General features: G+C 42.2%; 1 protein-coding gene across 3 annotated transcripts in view; it reads left to right on the plus strand.

Annotated features, from left to right (window-relative positions):
* SUPV3L1 (Suv3 like RNA helicase) overlaps nucleotides 1-6,378 on the plus strand; it is a 35,054-nt gene extending 28,676 nt beyond the window's left edge. For all 3 annotated transcript variants that reach the window (XM_050959387.1, XM_050959389.1, XM_050959390.1), the window contains 2 exons: nucleotides 5,285-5,433; nucleotides 5,810-6,378. In XM_050959387.1, the coding sequence (XP_050815344.1) occupies nucleotides 5,285-5,433; nucleotides 5,810-6,311 (651 nt within the window). In that variant the 3' untranslated portion in view covers nucleotides 6,312-6,378. The remainder of the gene's footprint in view (nucleotides 1-5,284; nucleotides 5,434-5,809) is intronic.
* Nucleotides 6,379-13,422: the final 7,044 nt, after the last annotated feature.

Here is a 13,422-nt window from a genome sequence, read left to right on the forward strand (position 1 = left end):
ATCAAGCCATAAAACTCTGCTCTCATTTTCTGGATAGCCCCATACTTTGCTTCTTAGCTGTGTGTATGGCCCATAACAAATTGTTTTAATGAGGCACCGGAGGAGAGAGATGGCTCCTGGGTTGAATAGTTATGTAAAAAATGTGTGGTAGTTGAAGAAAATTCTGAGCTGCATAAAGTAAAATGTTGTTTGAAATATGTGCAGACAAACTTTAGATCACTTATTAAAATACAGTAGCTGTGAAACCCTCACACTTAGTTGTTCTGATACTTCTGTGCCTTATTCTCCAATAATAGATGTTGGTTTTCAACTCAGTAAATAGAATATGAGATCACAAAAGCAGTATTGCCTTGCTAGTGAAACTTCATTCGACATAGTGCTCTGACATAGACAGAATGTTAGTTCTTCGAGCAATTGCACCTGTCCATTCCACTTTGGGTGTGTGCACGTCCAGTGCACTAGTGTCAGAGATTTTTCCCTCAGCAGTACCTCTTAGAGCAGCTTATGTGCCCTTTTCTTCCTCACGCTCCTGTACGATGATATAAAGGGCAGAGCTGCCCCAGCCCCCCAAGTTACTTTTTCCATCTGTGATGGCTGTCGGAGTGTGCTGCCTTGTTACTACAAGTGTTTCCTCTTTCTAAATGTTTTCGATTGTATATAGCTAGTACTTGTTAATAGTCTTAGCGTAGTGTTTTAGTAGTAGTTCTCTCTTTTCCTTTTACTAGCATACTTAGTTTATGCTTCAGTTCCCACTGGTTCTGCATACAGATTACTGGGGCATGTCTTGGTCCCCAGGCTTCAAACCTTGCCATGAATGCAAAAAGCCAAGGTTGGTCAGTGACCTGCACTTCCATGTGCTTTGGAGAAGCTCACACCAGGGGCAGGTGCCAAATCTGCAGGGACTTTCAGCGCAGAACTAAAACAGATGGGGTGGTCAGACTAAAGCATCTTCTGGAGGCAGGCTTGTTCCCACCCTTGGAAACTTCCCGCTCAGAGTGAGCACTGAGCATCTTTAGTTTGGTTGGGAGTGCTCCTCCTGTCGTGACAGAGTGTCAGTGCTGATCTACTTCTCTGATAACAAAGAAACAACACTGGCAAATGTCATTGAGGAGATTGAGGTCCCTGGCACTGATGTTCAAGCTGCGAAGCACGATAGAGCATGCTCAGTGCCGAGGTGCTGTCTGGTGCGTATGGAGGCTCAGGCATGGTCATTGACATGGCACTGGTACCAGTGCCATTGAGACCAACATCTAGGGAAGCACCATCCTGTGTTGCCATTCTCTTTGGCTCAGCAGCAGCAAAAGACTCTCCCTGATGCCATCAGCACCTGAGGCGTATGCTGCGGCATGCAATCTGCTAAATCTGTCAGTGCTGCATTATGTAAGCTGTCACTCTACTCCAAGGGTTTTCATCCCTGGTGTCCAGCAGAGGCTCCACATTGGTTGGTTGGTAGGGAGCCTTGGCAGGGGAGAAATGGGGCTCCGGTGCCATATCAGTGGCCATATGGAAATCTGTGGCGGTTTCTGCCAACTCCAGACCCTCTCCTTGCTCACCCTCCTCTACATCCTCCAGTAGGTATTGTGAAGCTTCATGTCAAGAACTGCAAGAAGTCTCTCCCAGTAATGAGCTCCCAAACATGAGCAATCTGCCTGAGTGAATCCCCCTTCAGAAAAAATTCTGGAAGCACCACCTCAGCTAGCCTTAGGTTCTTCCTCATCACCCCCAGATGAGGCAGCAATGGTCAGTGTTTCCTCATATCCTGCTGACAATTACATCAGGACCTTCTAAAGAGGGTAGCTTTCACCACAGACATACAGGTGGAAGTAGAGCTCACATGGGTGGGTTGGTTGATATTTTGGGATCTGTGGGGTCTTCTCATGTGGCATTTCTCATAAATGAAACTATTTTGGAGCCCACAGAAATAGTGTGGCAAACACCACCTTCCCTGCCTTCCACTGCTAAAAGGACTGAATGGAGGTATTGTGTCTCCTCGCACCAGGGTCAGTAGGCGTCTACCTCAAAATCAAGGATGCAAAGAAACTCTTTTTAGGAGAAAAGTTTAGAAATCTTGAGTTGCAGGCCAGCTGTAGAATAATCAGTGAATATTGCTGGGGAACTGTTTCTCTCCCTCTGGGGCATATTTTTAAAATTTACAGACAAGTTGCCAGAGGAGGCCAGACAAGAGTTTTTTGCAATGGTGGACAAGGTAACCAGGACCTTGCTTCAGGTTGCATTGAATGCTTCAGATTCTGCTGCTAGAGCCATGGTATCAGTCATAACAATGCATTAAATGTTCATAAATCCAGTCATCAGGTCTTCCTGAGGAGGAACCAACACTCTTTTCACAGCAAGGAGATGACAAGTTTCACAGTCTTAACGACTCTAGGGCTATGCTGAAGCCCTTGGGTATTTACACTCCTCCCAAAGAAGCAGAAGTTTCACCCACAGTAGTCCTACCATGATATTTCCTTTATGCCTTATCAGGACCAGACTAGGAGAAAAGGGAAAAGTTACAGCTGGAGACCACCACCACCTCTTCTTTTCTCATCCTCTGCGAGCTTGTCCAGACAGCCTGGGAACACCAAACAGTCAGTTTGACAATCTTGGGAAGCATAGCATACGAGGAGTTTTGCTATATTCTCAAACTCCGTTTATTTTTCCAACAGGCTATCCCACTTCCTAAGTGCTTGGACCTATATCACTACAGACTAGTGGGTCTTAACAAGATGGAATTGGGATCCATCCTTCAGTTTATTTCTACCCCTTGTTCCCAGCCCCATTCTCCATCCCTTTTCAGGGACCTCTCTCAAGAGGAAGCTCTCCTTTGGGAGGTACAGTCTCTCCTCCTGTCGGGAGTCATAAAGGAAGTTCCTCCTTTACACAGAGGAAAGGGATTTTATTCATGCTACTTTCGGATTGCAAAGGAAAAAGAGGCCCCAGGCTCATACTAGACCTGTGAGAGCTGATGAAGTACATAAGGAAAATCAATTTTCACACAGTCACTTTGGCTTCCATTATACCGTCTGGATCTTGGTGACTGGTACGCTGCCCTCGACTTAAGGTGTATTTCATTGTGTTACTACGTCAAAGCCCCAGGAGATTCCTCAGATTTATGGTCAACCAATCCCACTATCAGCTTGCAGTCCTTGCCATTTGCCTGACTGTGGCCCCACCTGTCTTTACAAAGCATGGCATGGCAATGGTGGCTGCATTCCAGAGGAAATCAGAGTACAGATGTTTCCATATCTGGATGATCAGCTAGTGAGAGGCTGATCCAAGAGAAGAGAGGTGGTGCTGATAAGTGAGGAAAAGTCAATCCTTTGGCCTGTTCAGAGAATATAATTTATAGGAGCAATCTTGGTTTCTTCAGAAGCCAGGGTGTTCCTCTCTCACAAAGCAGATTCCAAGCAATGTTTGGCATTTTGTTAGATCTGAAAGCCCATTTTGCCATGACAGTATGGAACTGTCTCTCACTTCTGGGGCACATGGCCTCTTGTATTTACATGGTTTGGCATGCTAAAGGCTTCGTCTCAGGAAGGTGCAGGGCTGACTGAGCTTGGTGTACTTCCCAATTTGTCATCCAATGGACATGTTAGTTCGAGTGTTCAAAGAAGTCTTAGCTTCTTAGGACTGATGGATGGACCAATCAATGTATGTGTGGGAGTTCCTTTTGTCCTGTACAACCTACTTTGACTCTGGTTACAGATGCTTCTGCCTTAGGTTGGGGAGTCCACCTGGGAACTCTGCAGGCTCAAGGTATCTGATCTGTCCAGGATTTAGCTCTCCACATAAATGTAAGATAGCTGAGAGCTATTCATCTAGCTTGTCACGCTATTCTCCCCACATCAAGGGAAGGATTTTGCTAGTTCTTACGGACAACGCAGCAGCAATGTTCTTCATGAACAGACACATAGGGACCAACTTGACACTTCTATGCTAAGAGGCAATACTGTTTTGGAAGTTCTGTATTGCTAGCTTGATCCGCATCAAACTCTCTGACCTTCAAGGTGTCCAGAACAGTCTGGCAGATCAGCTGAGCAGATCTTTCACCAGTCCCCATGAGTGGTCTCTTTCTCTGGAGGGTTCTTGACACAGAGTTGTTTGCAATCTGGTACAACAGGAGGTGTCGTCAGTTTTGTTCTAGAACAGGTCACAGTCCAGGGTTTCTGACAGATGTTTTCCTGTTGCCTTGGAAAGGCAACCTCATGTATGCTTACCTTCTGGTTCCGCTCTTTCCCAGAATGGTGTTAAAAAATCAGACAGGATCATGCTCACAAGACCCTTGTTGCACCGGCATGGTCTCCAGCATGGCTTTTCCACTCACTATCCCTGCCAACAAGGGCTCCATTGACACAAAAAACAGATCCAGATTTGATTTGACAGACCATGGTCTCCTTCACCCCAAACCTGAGGCTCTTCATCTTACAGCTTGGATGCTCCATGGTTAACACCTCAGGAGTTTAACCTGCAGACTGAATTGGTTGAGAGTCACCCAAAGTGAAGTAGATAAGTGCAATCACTTGAAGAAAAAACTAACCTGGTGTTCTTTGAAATGTGTTACACATGTTCATTCTATGACTCACCCTCCTTCCCTTCTATATCAGAGTCTGTCCAGTAAGAAGGAAATGGGAGGATTTGGGGGGCAGCTCTACCTTTTTGTCATCGCTCAGCACCACAAGGCAGCAGAGGATGCATGTGCCACCCCAGTGGGTACCACCAAGGGAAAAATCTCTGACGCTAGTGCACATGTAATGCTGACAGACCCCGGTCATTGGCGGGTGGGATTGATCCCGGCATCTCTGGAGCTTAATTCATGAGCCTCTACCGCATGAGCTAAAAGCCAACTGGCTATTAGCTAAAGCTGTAGAGCAGACTCATTTAACTCTCTAAGTGGTCTCGGTGCCACTAGATGGGACAGAACACCACACCCAGAAGGTGTGTGGGTTACACCCACACACCTAAAATACAGTGGACATGTACAACATATCTCAAAGAACAAAAGCTACAGAGCAGGGTAGTAACTATTTTTTTTTTTTGTATTTGCCAGTATTATGATTTTCCATTATTATACTACATCACCTTTACTATATAAAAACACGTGTCAACACAGATAAAGAGGCTATAGTTAAAAAAAAGTTGCATTTGTAACTCATACTAGTACAGTCTATTTCTGCGGCTTTGGGATGGAAATTTGAAATGGTTTAATAAATTAATACATTGTAAAAATACTCAGTTCTTGCTAACAGACTTATACAAGACCCTGTTGAATCTGTTTCTTTTCCAGTTTGCAAGGCAGTTTAGTAGAAATGAGCCTTTGACATTTGACTGGATATGCAGGCATACTAACTGGCCACTGGTCCCACCAAAGAACATCAAGGATCTTGTTCACCTTGAAGCTGTTCATGATGTTTTTGACCTCTATCTGTGGTTAAGGTATTGAAACTGAAACTTAAGCTTTATTTTGGTTTTCTTCTGGTATATTTGCAGCTCATGGGTAAATGGAAGCTGTGTTTTTATGTTGGTGCAAATTTAGCACTATATGGGAGAATGCCACACTGACGGTTAAACAGATCTCTGTAGAACCTACTGATTGTACAACCTGAGCAGATGCAACACTTGTACTGTCAAGATCCTCTCTGGTAATGAGGCAATGTATAATATGATACGCAAAGAAGAGGCATATGGGTGGGAGCGGATAGACGGTCACTTTTATACCACAAAATAGTAAGACAGCAACTTGATCTCTACTTACTCCATTGACCTACAACAGTTCTTATATTGGCAAATTTAACACTTTTTTTTCTTTCAGTTACCGATTTATGGACATGTTCCCAGATGCCAACCTCGTACGGGACATCCAGAAAGAACTAGACAACATTATACAAATTGGTGTGCGCAGCATTACAAGGCTTATCAGAGCTTCAGAAGCTACTTCTGTTTCTGGTGCTATAGCTGTACCAGATGACTTTCCTCTTCAGAGAACTGAAGTTAATGACAGGATGCTGAACTTGGAAGATATTCCAGCAGCAAACCAAGAGCAATTCTCAAGTGCCACAAAGGTCCCAGGACAGAAGAGAATAAGGGGATCTAAAGCTTTGGGCTATAAACTTGCTGAAGTACAGTCGAATATGAAAAGTTACGGACAAGGATCTCTTGCTGCCAGACTAGTGCGTGAAGGACTCCTTACCCAAGAAATGTTGAAACAGCTGGAAAGAGAGTGGCAGGTTCACCACAATAACAATGGAAATTTCCCAACTGGAAAAAGAGAGAATCAGAATGGTTCAAAGGGGACAGGGAAAAAGAAGAAGTGAAATAATGACCTAATTCAATTTAATTTTTGTTCATAGAATAAAGCTATTTTAATAACCTTTTCTGGCATCTCTGGATTACACTGGTGCTGTTGCATTTTTTCCCTGGTGGCTAGTTCTATGAAACAAATATTCAGAGATGGAGTCTTGTAAGCGGAAAGGTTATTTTATTAATTCTGCTTTTTTTGACTTGTTACGCACTTTCTCACAACCATGACATTCAGCATAAGAAATACTGTGTGTTCCTATATGAAAGTTTGAATCTAAAACATCCTTACAAAATACACACTTAAACTGTTTTTACCATAATGGTCAGGTGTATTTCCTTAGTAATGAATTCGCTAATCATTCCACACCTTCATATAGTACATAGTTCAACAGATAAGTGCTATAAATGGTAATGTACCACTTCACAGGAAATCAGATTAGAATCTCATGCCTTTCAACCTTTGCCTTCCCTGAAAATGTGAAGTAATCAGGTGGAAAGCATTGATCTGTTAATGTCCTAGATGTGGGCAATTTACAGTATTTCTCTCTCTCAGAAATTCTGGAGGAAAGGTCATAGCCCTTTTAAGTTCTTTCTATCTGATGGCTTCTAGGGAAAAAATTGATATATTAAAAAAATTATTTTTACCATGGGGGAAAGTTAGACACAATCTTATTCAGGAGGAGAAGGATAGCTCAGTGATTTGAGCATTGGCCTGTTAAACCCAGGGTTGTGAGTTCAATCCTTGAGGGGGCCACTTAGGAATCTGGGGCAAAAATTGGTCCTGCTAGTGAAGGCAGGGGGCTGGACTCAATGACCTTTCAAGGTCCCTTCCAGTTCTAGGAGATTGGTGTATATCCAAGTATTACCTTTATTACCTATTACCAAAGCCAAAAATGTTATACTGTAAAAATACGACGTTGTGAATAGGTGGTTTTGTGGTGCTAGCTGTAAATTCCCCAGATTGCTTTCTTAATGCTGTGTCTTTACTTTGAGTACAATCAAAAGTCTGTATATTTTCCCCAACATTTTTTATATTCCCATCATGAAAGGCGATGGCTATGCTTGGAGCCAGGGGCTCCCATTGAGTTAATGTGCTAAAAATAATAGTGTAGCTGTGGTAGCATGGGCAGCTGCGAGTTGCCCTCTGTGCAAACCTGCTGGGGCCCTGTGGGTACATATTCAGGGTCGATAGTCCCTGCTGCCACTGCTTGTGCTACCATGTACAGTATAAAATACTGTAAATACAGCTACTATTTTGGCACGCTAGCTCAGTGAGAGCTAATGCGAGTATGCCTACATGAGCTGGGAATCATACTCCCAGCCCCCAGTGTAGAGGTAGCCAAAGTGGGCTCTGTTCTTCTATGTGTTATAATGTATTTTATTTCTTGTTTAATTTCAAGTTCATCCTTCATAATTCTTAATTGTTGGAGGAGGAAGTAATATACATTATTCTAGATTAACTAAAAATTGAGAGAGTGCAATGTGCAGTGCAGTGCAGTGCACTTAGACATCCATGACCTCTGTACATGCGACAGAGGTTTACCCAGCTAGCTTAAAATTGGCAAATTGGCTGTTTAGTTTGACCTTTTTTCAGTTTGTTGTTATCTGGCTAAGCTCGGCACAAACCTGTTTTCACAGTTTTTTTTTTTTTTTTTTTTAATGGAGTTAATCACTACATGATATTTCAAACAATTTGTAGAAGGGAAGGGAATGCTCTTGCCCTATTTCACATGCTCATCAGCATTCTAGCCCTGATAACTAAATTAGTTTGATTTGGATCATTTTAAGGTGACAGTCTTGATCTCTGGCCTTTCTTCAAAGACACCAACAAGTGTGTTTAGAGGCTGAAACGACTTTTGTCCAAAGAAGTGATTGTCAGCACTGGGACATGTTGTAATGGCTGTGAGAAGGAAGCTACACTACTTCTCTTGCTGTGTTTGTTTTGTGGAGAGGAGTTGTGGCACTTTCGGATGTTAGCGCTCTTCCCATCGATTTTTGAAAACTTGAAAGCAAGTTTGAACTTTCTTTTAACTGACTTCTGACTTTCTAAAATGTCTGGATACAAACCTACACTGATTGGGTTAAAGGTTTCATTTGCACCCCGTTGTATCGTATTAAACTCTAGTTGATATTGAGTACAACAGAATCCACAAGCTCCTGTATGGAAACAGGCATTGTGTCAGCATGTAGCAGTTCGAAAGCACCTGTTTCTTTTACTAGTTACTTCCAGTGCATTATATGTACCAGCCCCAGGGTAAGTATTTGATTAGGCTTGTGAAATGTGTGTAATTGTTTCTAAGTTCATGTAACTTTATTTTATTTACAAAGCTAAACAGCTGTCTGACAGATTATGGCAAAGGCTTTCTCTGGACTCTCTCTCTTTCTTTCTTTTTTTTTCTTTTTTAAAGGATGATCTCTCTGAGGCTTGAATTCAAAACGGTTAGAAATTGAGTGTTTGATGTGCAATGGTGAGGAGTGAAAACCACTGACCTTCATAAAGACAGTTCTGCACCCCCTGGTATGCTGTTGTGGAGTTCTCTGACCCCTTGCAAATCTATGCTTTTTCAAGTTTTAGGCTACAGCCTTCAGTCCAAATTTTAAACTTCAATTCAGAACAATGTTGTATAATGCTGACACTCCCCTCCCTGCTCTCAACCATCATGGGTATGTCACACACAAAATCCACATTCCTGCTATACTCCCTGCTTCCGTTATGTTTTGATAACCAGTTTATCCTTTAATTGTTCACAAGGCTGCTTTTTAATGTATATCTTTAGCAAGGAAAGGCTTCATTTGGGTACTTGGGGTAAGCTGAAATCTTTGTTTGAGCAACAGCCCCTTCTAATGAGAAAACAGCTAGGTAACTCTACAGCATTCTTTTGGTATTTTGCTGAGATTAGCACTACAGCTTAATTCACTGCTTGTTCCCATAGTGACTCCATAGTAACTGTTGTAAGAGCTCTGAAATTTATTCAGGCATTTCGAGGGCTGGTTTTCATAAGAGAAAGTTTTCTTTTCTTCTGAGCTAATGGCACTGTTGCCATTAGATCTAATTAACATTGCTGTCAAATTGGTCTCACATGGTATGATCAAAACTGATGTTTCAAAGCTACACCAGGAACAGATTTTTTAACGGGTCTAGTTTGCACAAAACAAGAACGCTTACAAATGGCCTGTGTCTAGTGTTTTTGTGCCTGGAGCCTGTGCTGTGTGCTCCTACATTTTTGAAAGTTCAACACGCTTTTCAGCCTACACTTTTAAATGAATAAAAGCTTGATTCCCTGATAAAATGTAAATTGTAATTTACACAGTACTTACCTTCAGTTGGAAAAGCCACTTTAAGCAACTTTTGTTTCTGAAAACACTGTTCCTAAGCCAGTTTGACCTTTCAATTCTTACACTGTTTAAAGGAAATGGAGGTTGTGTAGAAGTTAGGGTAAGACAGGTTTTTTTCCCCCTCTCTTGCTGGACAGGGGCTTCCAGGTGTTTTCTTCAATCTCTCTGATGATGTCTTAAGTGCACTTTTTATCTTATATTTTTGCAGCCTGGTGCTGCTAATGGTTATGTCTAAAGAGAACCCTAGACAAAACTGAGCTTTGTGCAGTTTGTCTCCACAAATGCATATATCCAATATGGTACTGAAGGTGAAATACATACTTATCTCCCACTTACTGAAATCTAAATGAGAGCTTTAGAATTTGACATGGGGTGAAGCCAAGTGATGACTGTTCACTTCCCTGATACTGTTATCGCTAAACTCCAGTGTGCAACTAAGATTGGACTCCTGAAGCTGAAAATGGAGCATTTGCTTTGGAGAGCGGTGCACCAGATAAACTAATAAAACTCGCCTTGTCAGAAAATAATGTGCTGGAGGGATGATTGGGGTATAACATCAAAATAGTTTGAACATGTTTAATAAATTAAGCTATTAGAAAGAGTTGTCATGCCTGGTAAAACCAAGTCAGGAGAAACTTAATATTGCCCCCAAGCCCAAAAAGTCTTCAGAAAGGTCACTTTTTTCCATCAAAGTTTGCCTGTCCTGCAGCTACTGAATAAATTTATTTTGCCCAGATTTGAGCTCATTCGTACGTGGTATTTTGTTGAGATGAAACTAAGGGAAGGGGGGAGGTGTTAATTTTTTTAAAAAAGTTTTTTGTAGTTTTTTTGTGTGTGTGTACCACATACGAAAAATAGCTGAGTTGTCAATCATTTGAGAAACTTCAAATGAGATTTATCTGAAACTTGTAGTAAGATTTAGGACACAGGAGCATTTGGAGAAAAGCAAATTTGGGGAAGTATTCATTGGCAAATGAGAAACGGTAGTGATCCATTGGGCTCCAACAGAAGGTATTGATCCTGCAATTAGATCAATATGATTGGAGGCCTGGGTCCATGCAGAGTTGTGATTATAGAGTTGGGGCTTCAGATTGTAAATTCTTCAGGGCAGGGCTTGTCTCTCTCTGTTCATGGGCAGTGTCTCTCACCCTGATTGGGGAAACTGGCCATGACTGCAGTAGAATAATTATTCCTTAAATAATAAGGAATAATTGTAATGGTTACTGAATGACTGAGGGAGACTTAGGCTTTCATTTGTATAGAGCTTTCTTTGGTCTTAAATGTAAAATATATGCTAGTGAGTCTGCTTGTCCTCACCCCAGGTACTCGACAGCTACACTCTTCGTCTCCAGTAGCCTGAGCTCCTACCTCAACTACCTATTCCTGGCATTTTACCACCTTTTCCCTATACTCTACCAAAGAGAGAGCGAGCGAGCACTGGAATCCACATTCTCCATGCTATGGCTTACATCAGCATTGCCACCAGGGGAAACTGAGTTAATACCTACCCTTGGTGCTTCCCTGGGGAAATGACATCCCACTGAAGGAGTTTCATGGAAGGCATTTGAGTGCTGAGATGACACTGTGGGATGAACCCACTCCACCATATTTGAGGGAAGAGGAAGTGGCTATCCCCTATCCTAGGACCAGACCTCTCTTTCCACCAGAAGCTTTGTCCTATGGGGGTCTGCTCAGAGGCAGCAGGCTGTAGATGCTGCTGTACATCTCCAGTGGGAGAATCTTTCGTCTGCTCCCCATAGCAGAGAGTGTGAGCCTTTAGCACTCTGAGTAAGAGGCTGGCAGGCAGCAGAACCATCACCAGCATCCCCTGCCTGTGGGAGGTTGGTGTTAACAGGTGTTTCCATTGATGTAGGGGCAGATGTTGGTTTTTTTTTCGAGGCATGCACACCTTTGTTAAAAGCTCTCCGTCCTGGTTATGAGCCTCTTACCTGATGGTCTTTGACTATAAGATAATTGCATGCTGGATTGGAGATGATCATCCGCCTTAGAACACTCCATAATTCCTCAGGATGTGGCTGCAAAGGGAGTATTACAAAGATATATAAGTCATGTTGTGATGCTTTACGATCTGAAAGTGGGAGGAAGGGATTGTAATTGGCTTGTTGGATAAAACACTGCTATATTTAATATGTATGAACAAGTAACAAACCATGACACAGGTAATTGAAGCTGGTATATTCATTTGAGCCTCAGTTGTCATTTGTGCTAATATCACTAGACTGCTCTGGCCAGAGTAGTGCCAGTTTCTTATTTTTAATGGCTATTAGTGTGTTGAAAAATCAGTTGAATGGAAACAGTAATTTTCTTTCTTTCCTCACCCTCCTACTTATCCAAAGCAAGGATGCACTGAAAGCCTGTGATTGATTGAATTTGCTATCAGAATGAAACCGACAAATACCACTTGATTAACAAAATTTGTCTGGTAATTAAAATCTTTGAGACCCTTTTCATGTGGCATTTATTTATATTCCTAATGAGAGAGTGAAAATTAAACCTGTATTAGACACACAACGAGCTTTGGATCAAAGAAGAATGAAGCTTTAAAAGGTGATGCTCTCAATTTAATTGGCCAGCCAGCACTGTAACTCAAATGAGAGAAGTACATAATGAGTAAAGAGACAGGTCGTGTGTGTGTGTGTGTGTGTGTCTTGTTAGTACTAACTAAAAGATGAATCTGGGAGAAATGAACCATGATCTCAGGCTGGCAAGGTGTTTTAAAAAAACAAACAAACACAATTTAAAGTGAAAGGTCTAGTTTAGAAATACTCTTATTTACAGCATGCTTATCTTCTTTGCATTGCAGTTGGCTTTTCTGTTCTTGTTTCTAGTATTTATTTGACAAAAACGTTAAAAGCTAGAGATATAGTTAAATTCAGCCCTGACGTCAATAGATGCCTCTCTCAATGAGAGCTGCACACCTTAAATTATGATAGAATTTCTCTCTGAGTAAGACTGAGTCTAATATTAAAATTGTCCGGCTGCCAAATGGGCCAAATTTTTCTCTTGCATATGCAGTTCTGAGCACATACGTCTTCAATTTTGTCATCACAAGCAGCCAGAGATGACACATACCTGTTGATTGCAGGGGGAGGGGTACAATTTAAAGGTTCTGGTGGTATGCAGCAGAGTTCAGGGCAGGGCATATAAGCCCTGGCAGAAATAGGGGGGTACATGACCCCCCATTCCTGCACCCTCCACGCATTGCCTCTGCAAGCAGAATGGACAAAGGGAGAATGATGTGTGCAAGTTGGGAATTGTAAGGGGGTAAAACTTGGGGCAAATGTTGCTTGGCCAGGGTGAGTGTGAGTGCTTACTGAGACTAGCCCCAGGGAATAATGTGCTGTGTGTACCAGAAAGTGATATACACCTGATTCAGAAACACCAATTTGTCTCAAAAACTGGAATGCTAACCAGATGAAAGAAACATCCTGAATTCCAACAGCTCTGCATAACTTTCTAAGTGATCTAAAGTTCATTGAAGCAGCTTGTGTTTGTCACATTCTTGTGGAAGTCTGTCAAATGCTGCGCAAGATGGTGCTGGGTTAAGCAAAGAACATTGCATAGTAACTGGATTGTTAAGTGGTAAAAATTCCTGAATGGGCTAATACGCATCTTTCCCCCCCCCCCTTCACCTTGGCAGCTAGCCAGATGCTTACTATTAGACAATAAAGTGTGTACCAGGGGAAGGGAGGGACTGGCTGGGGGTGGGAAAGAGAGAGAGACAGACTAAAGTTTAATCATTGAACCAACCAAACTGAATGGATTAAG

This window comes from Gopherus flavomarginatus, chromosome 6 (assembly GCF_025201925.1).
Source record: "Gopherus flavomarginatus isolate rGopFla2 chromosome 6, rGopFla2.mat.asm, whole genome shotgun sequence".
In the NCBI taxonomy this organism is placed as follows: Eukaryota; Metazoa; Chordata; order Testudines; family Testudinidae; genus Gopherus; species Gopherus flavomarginatus.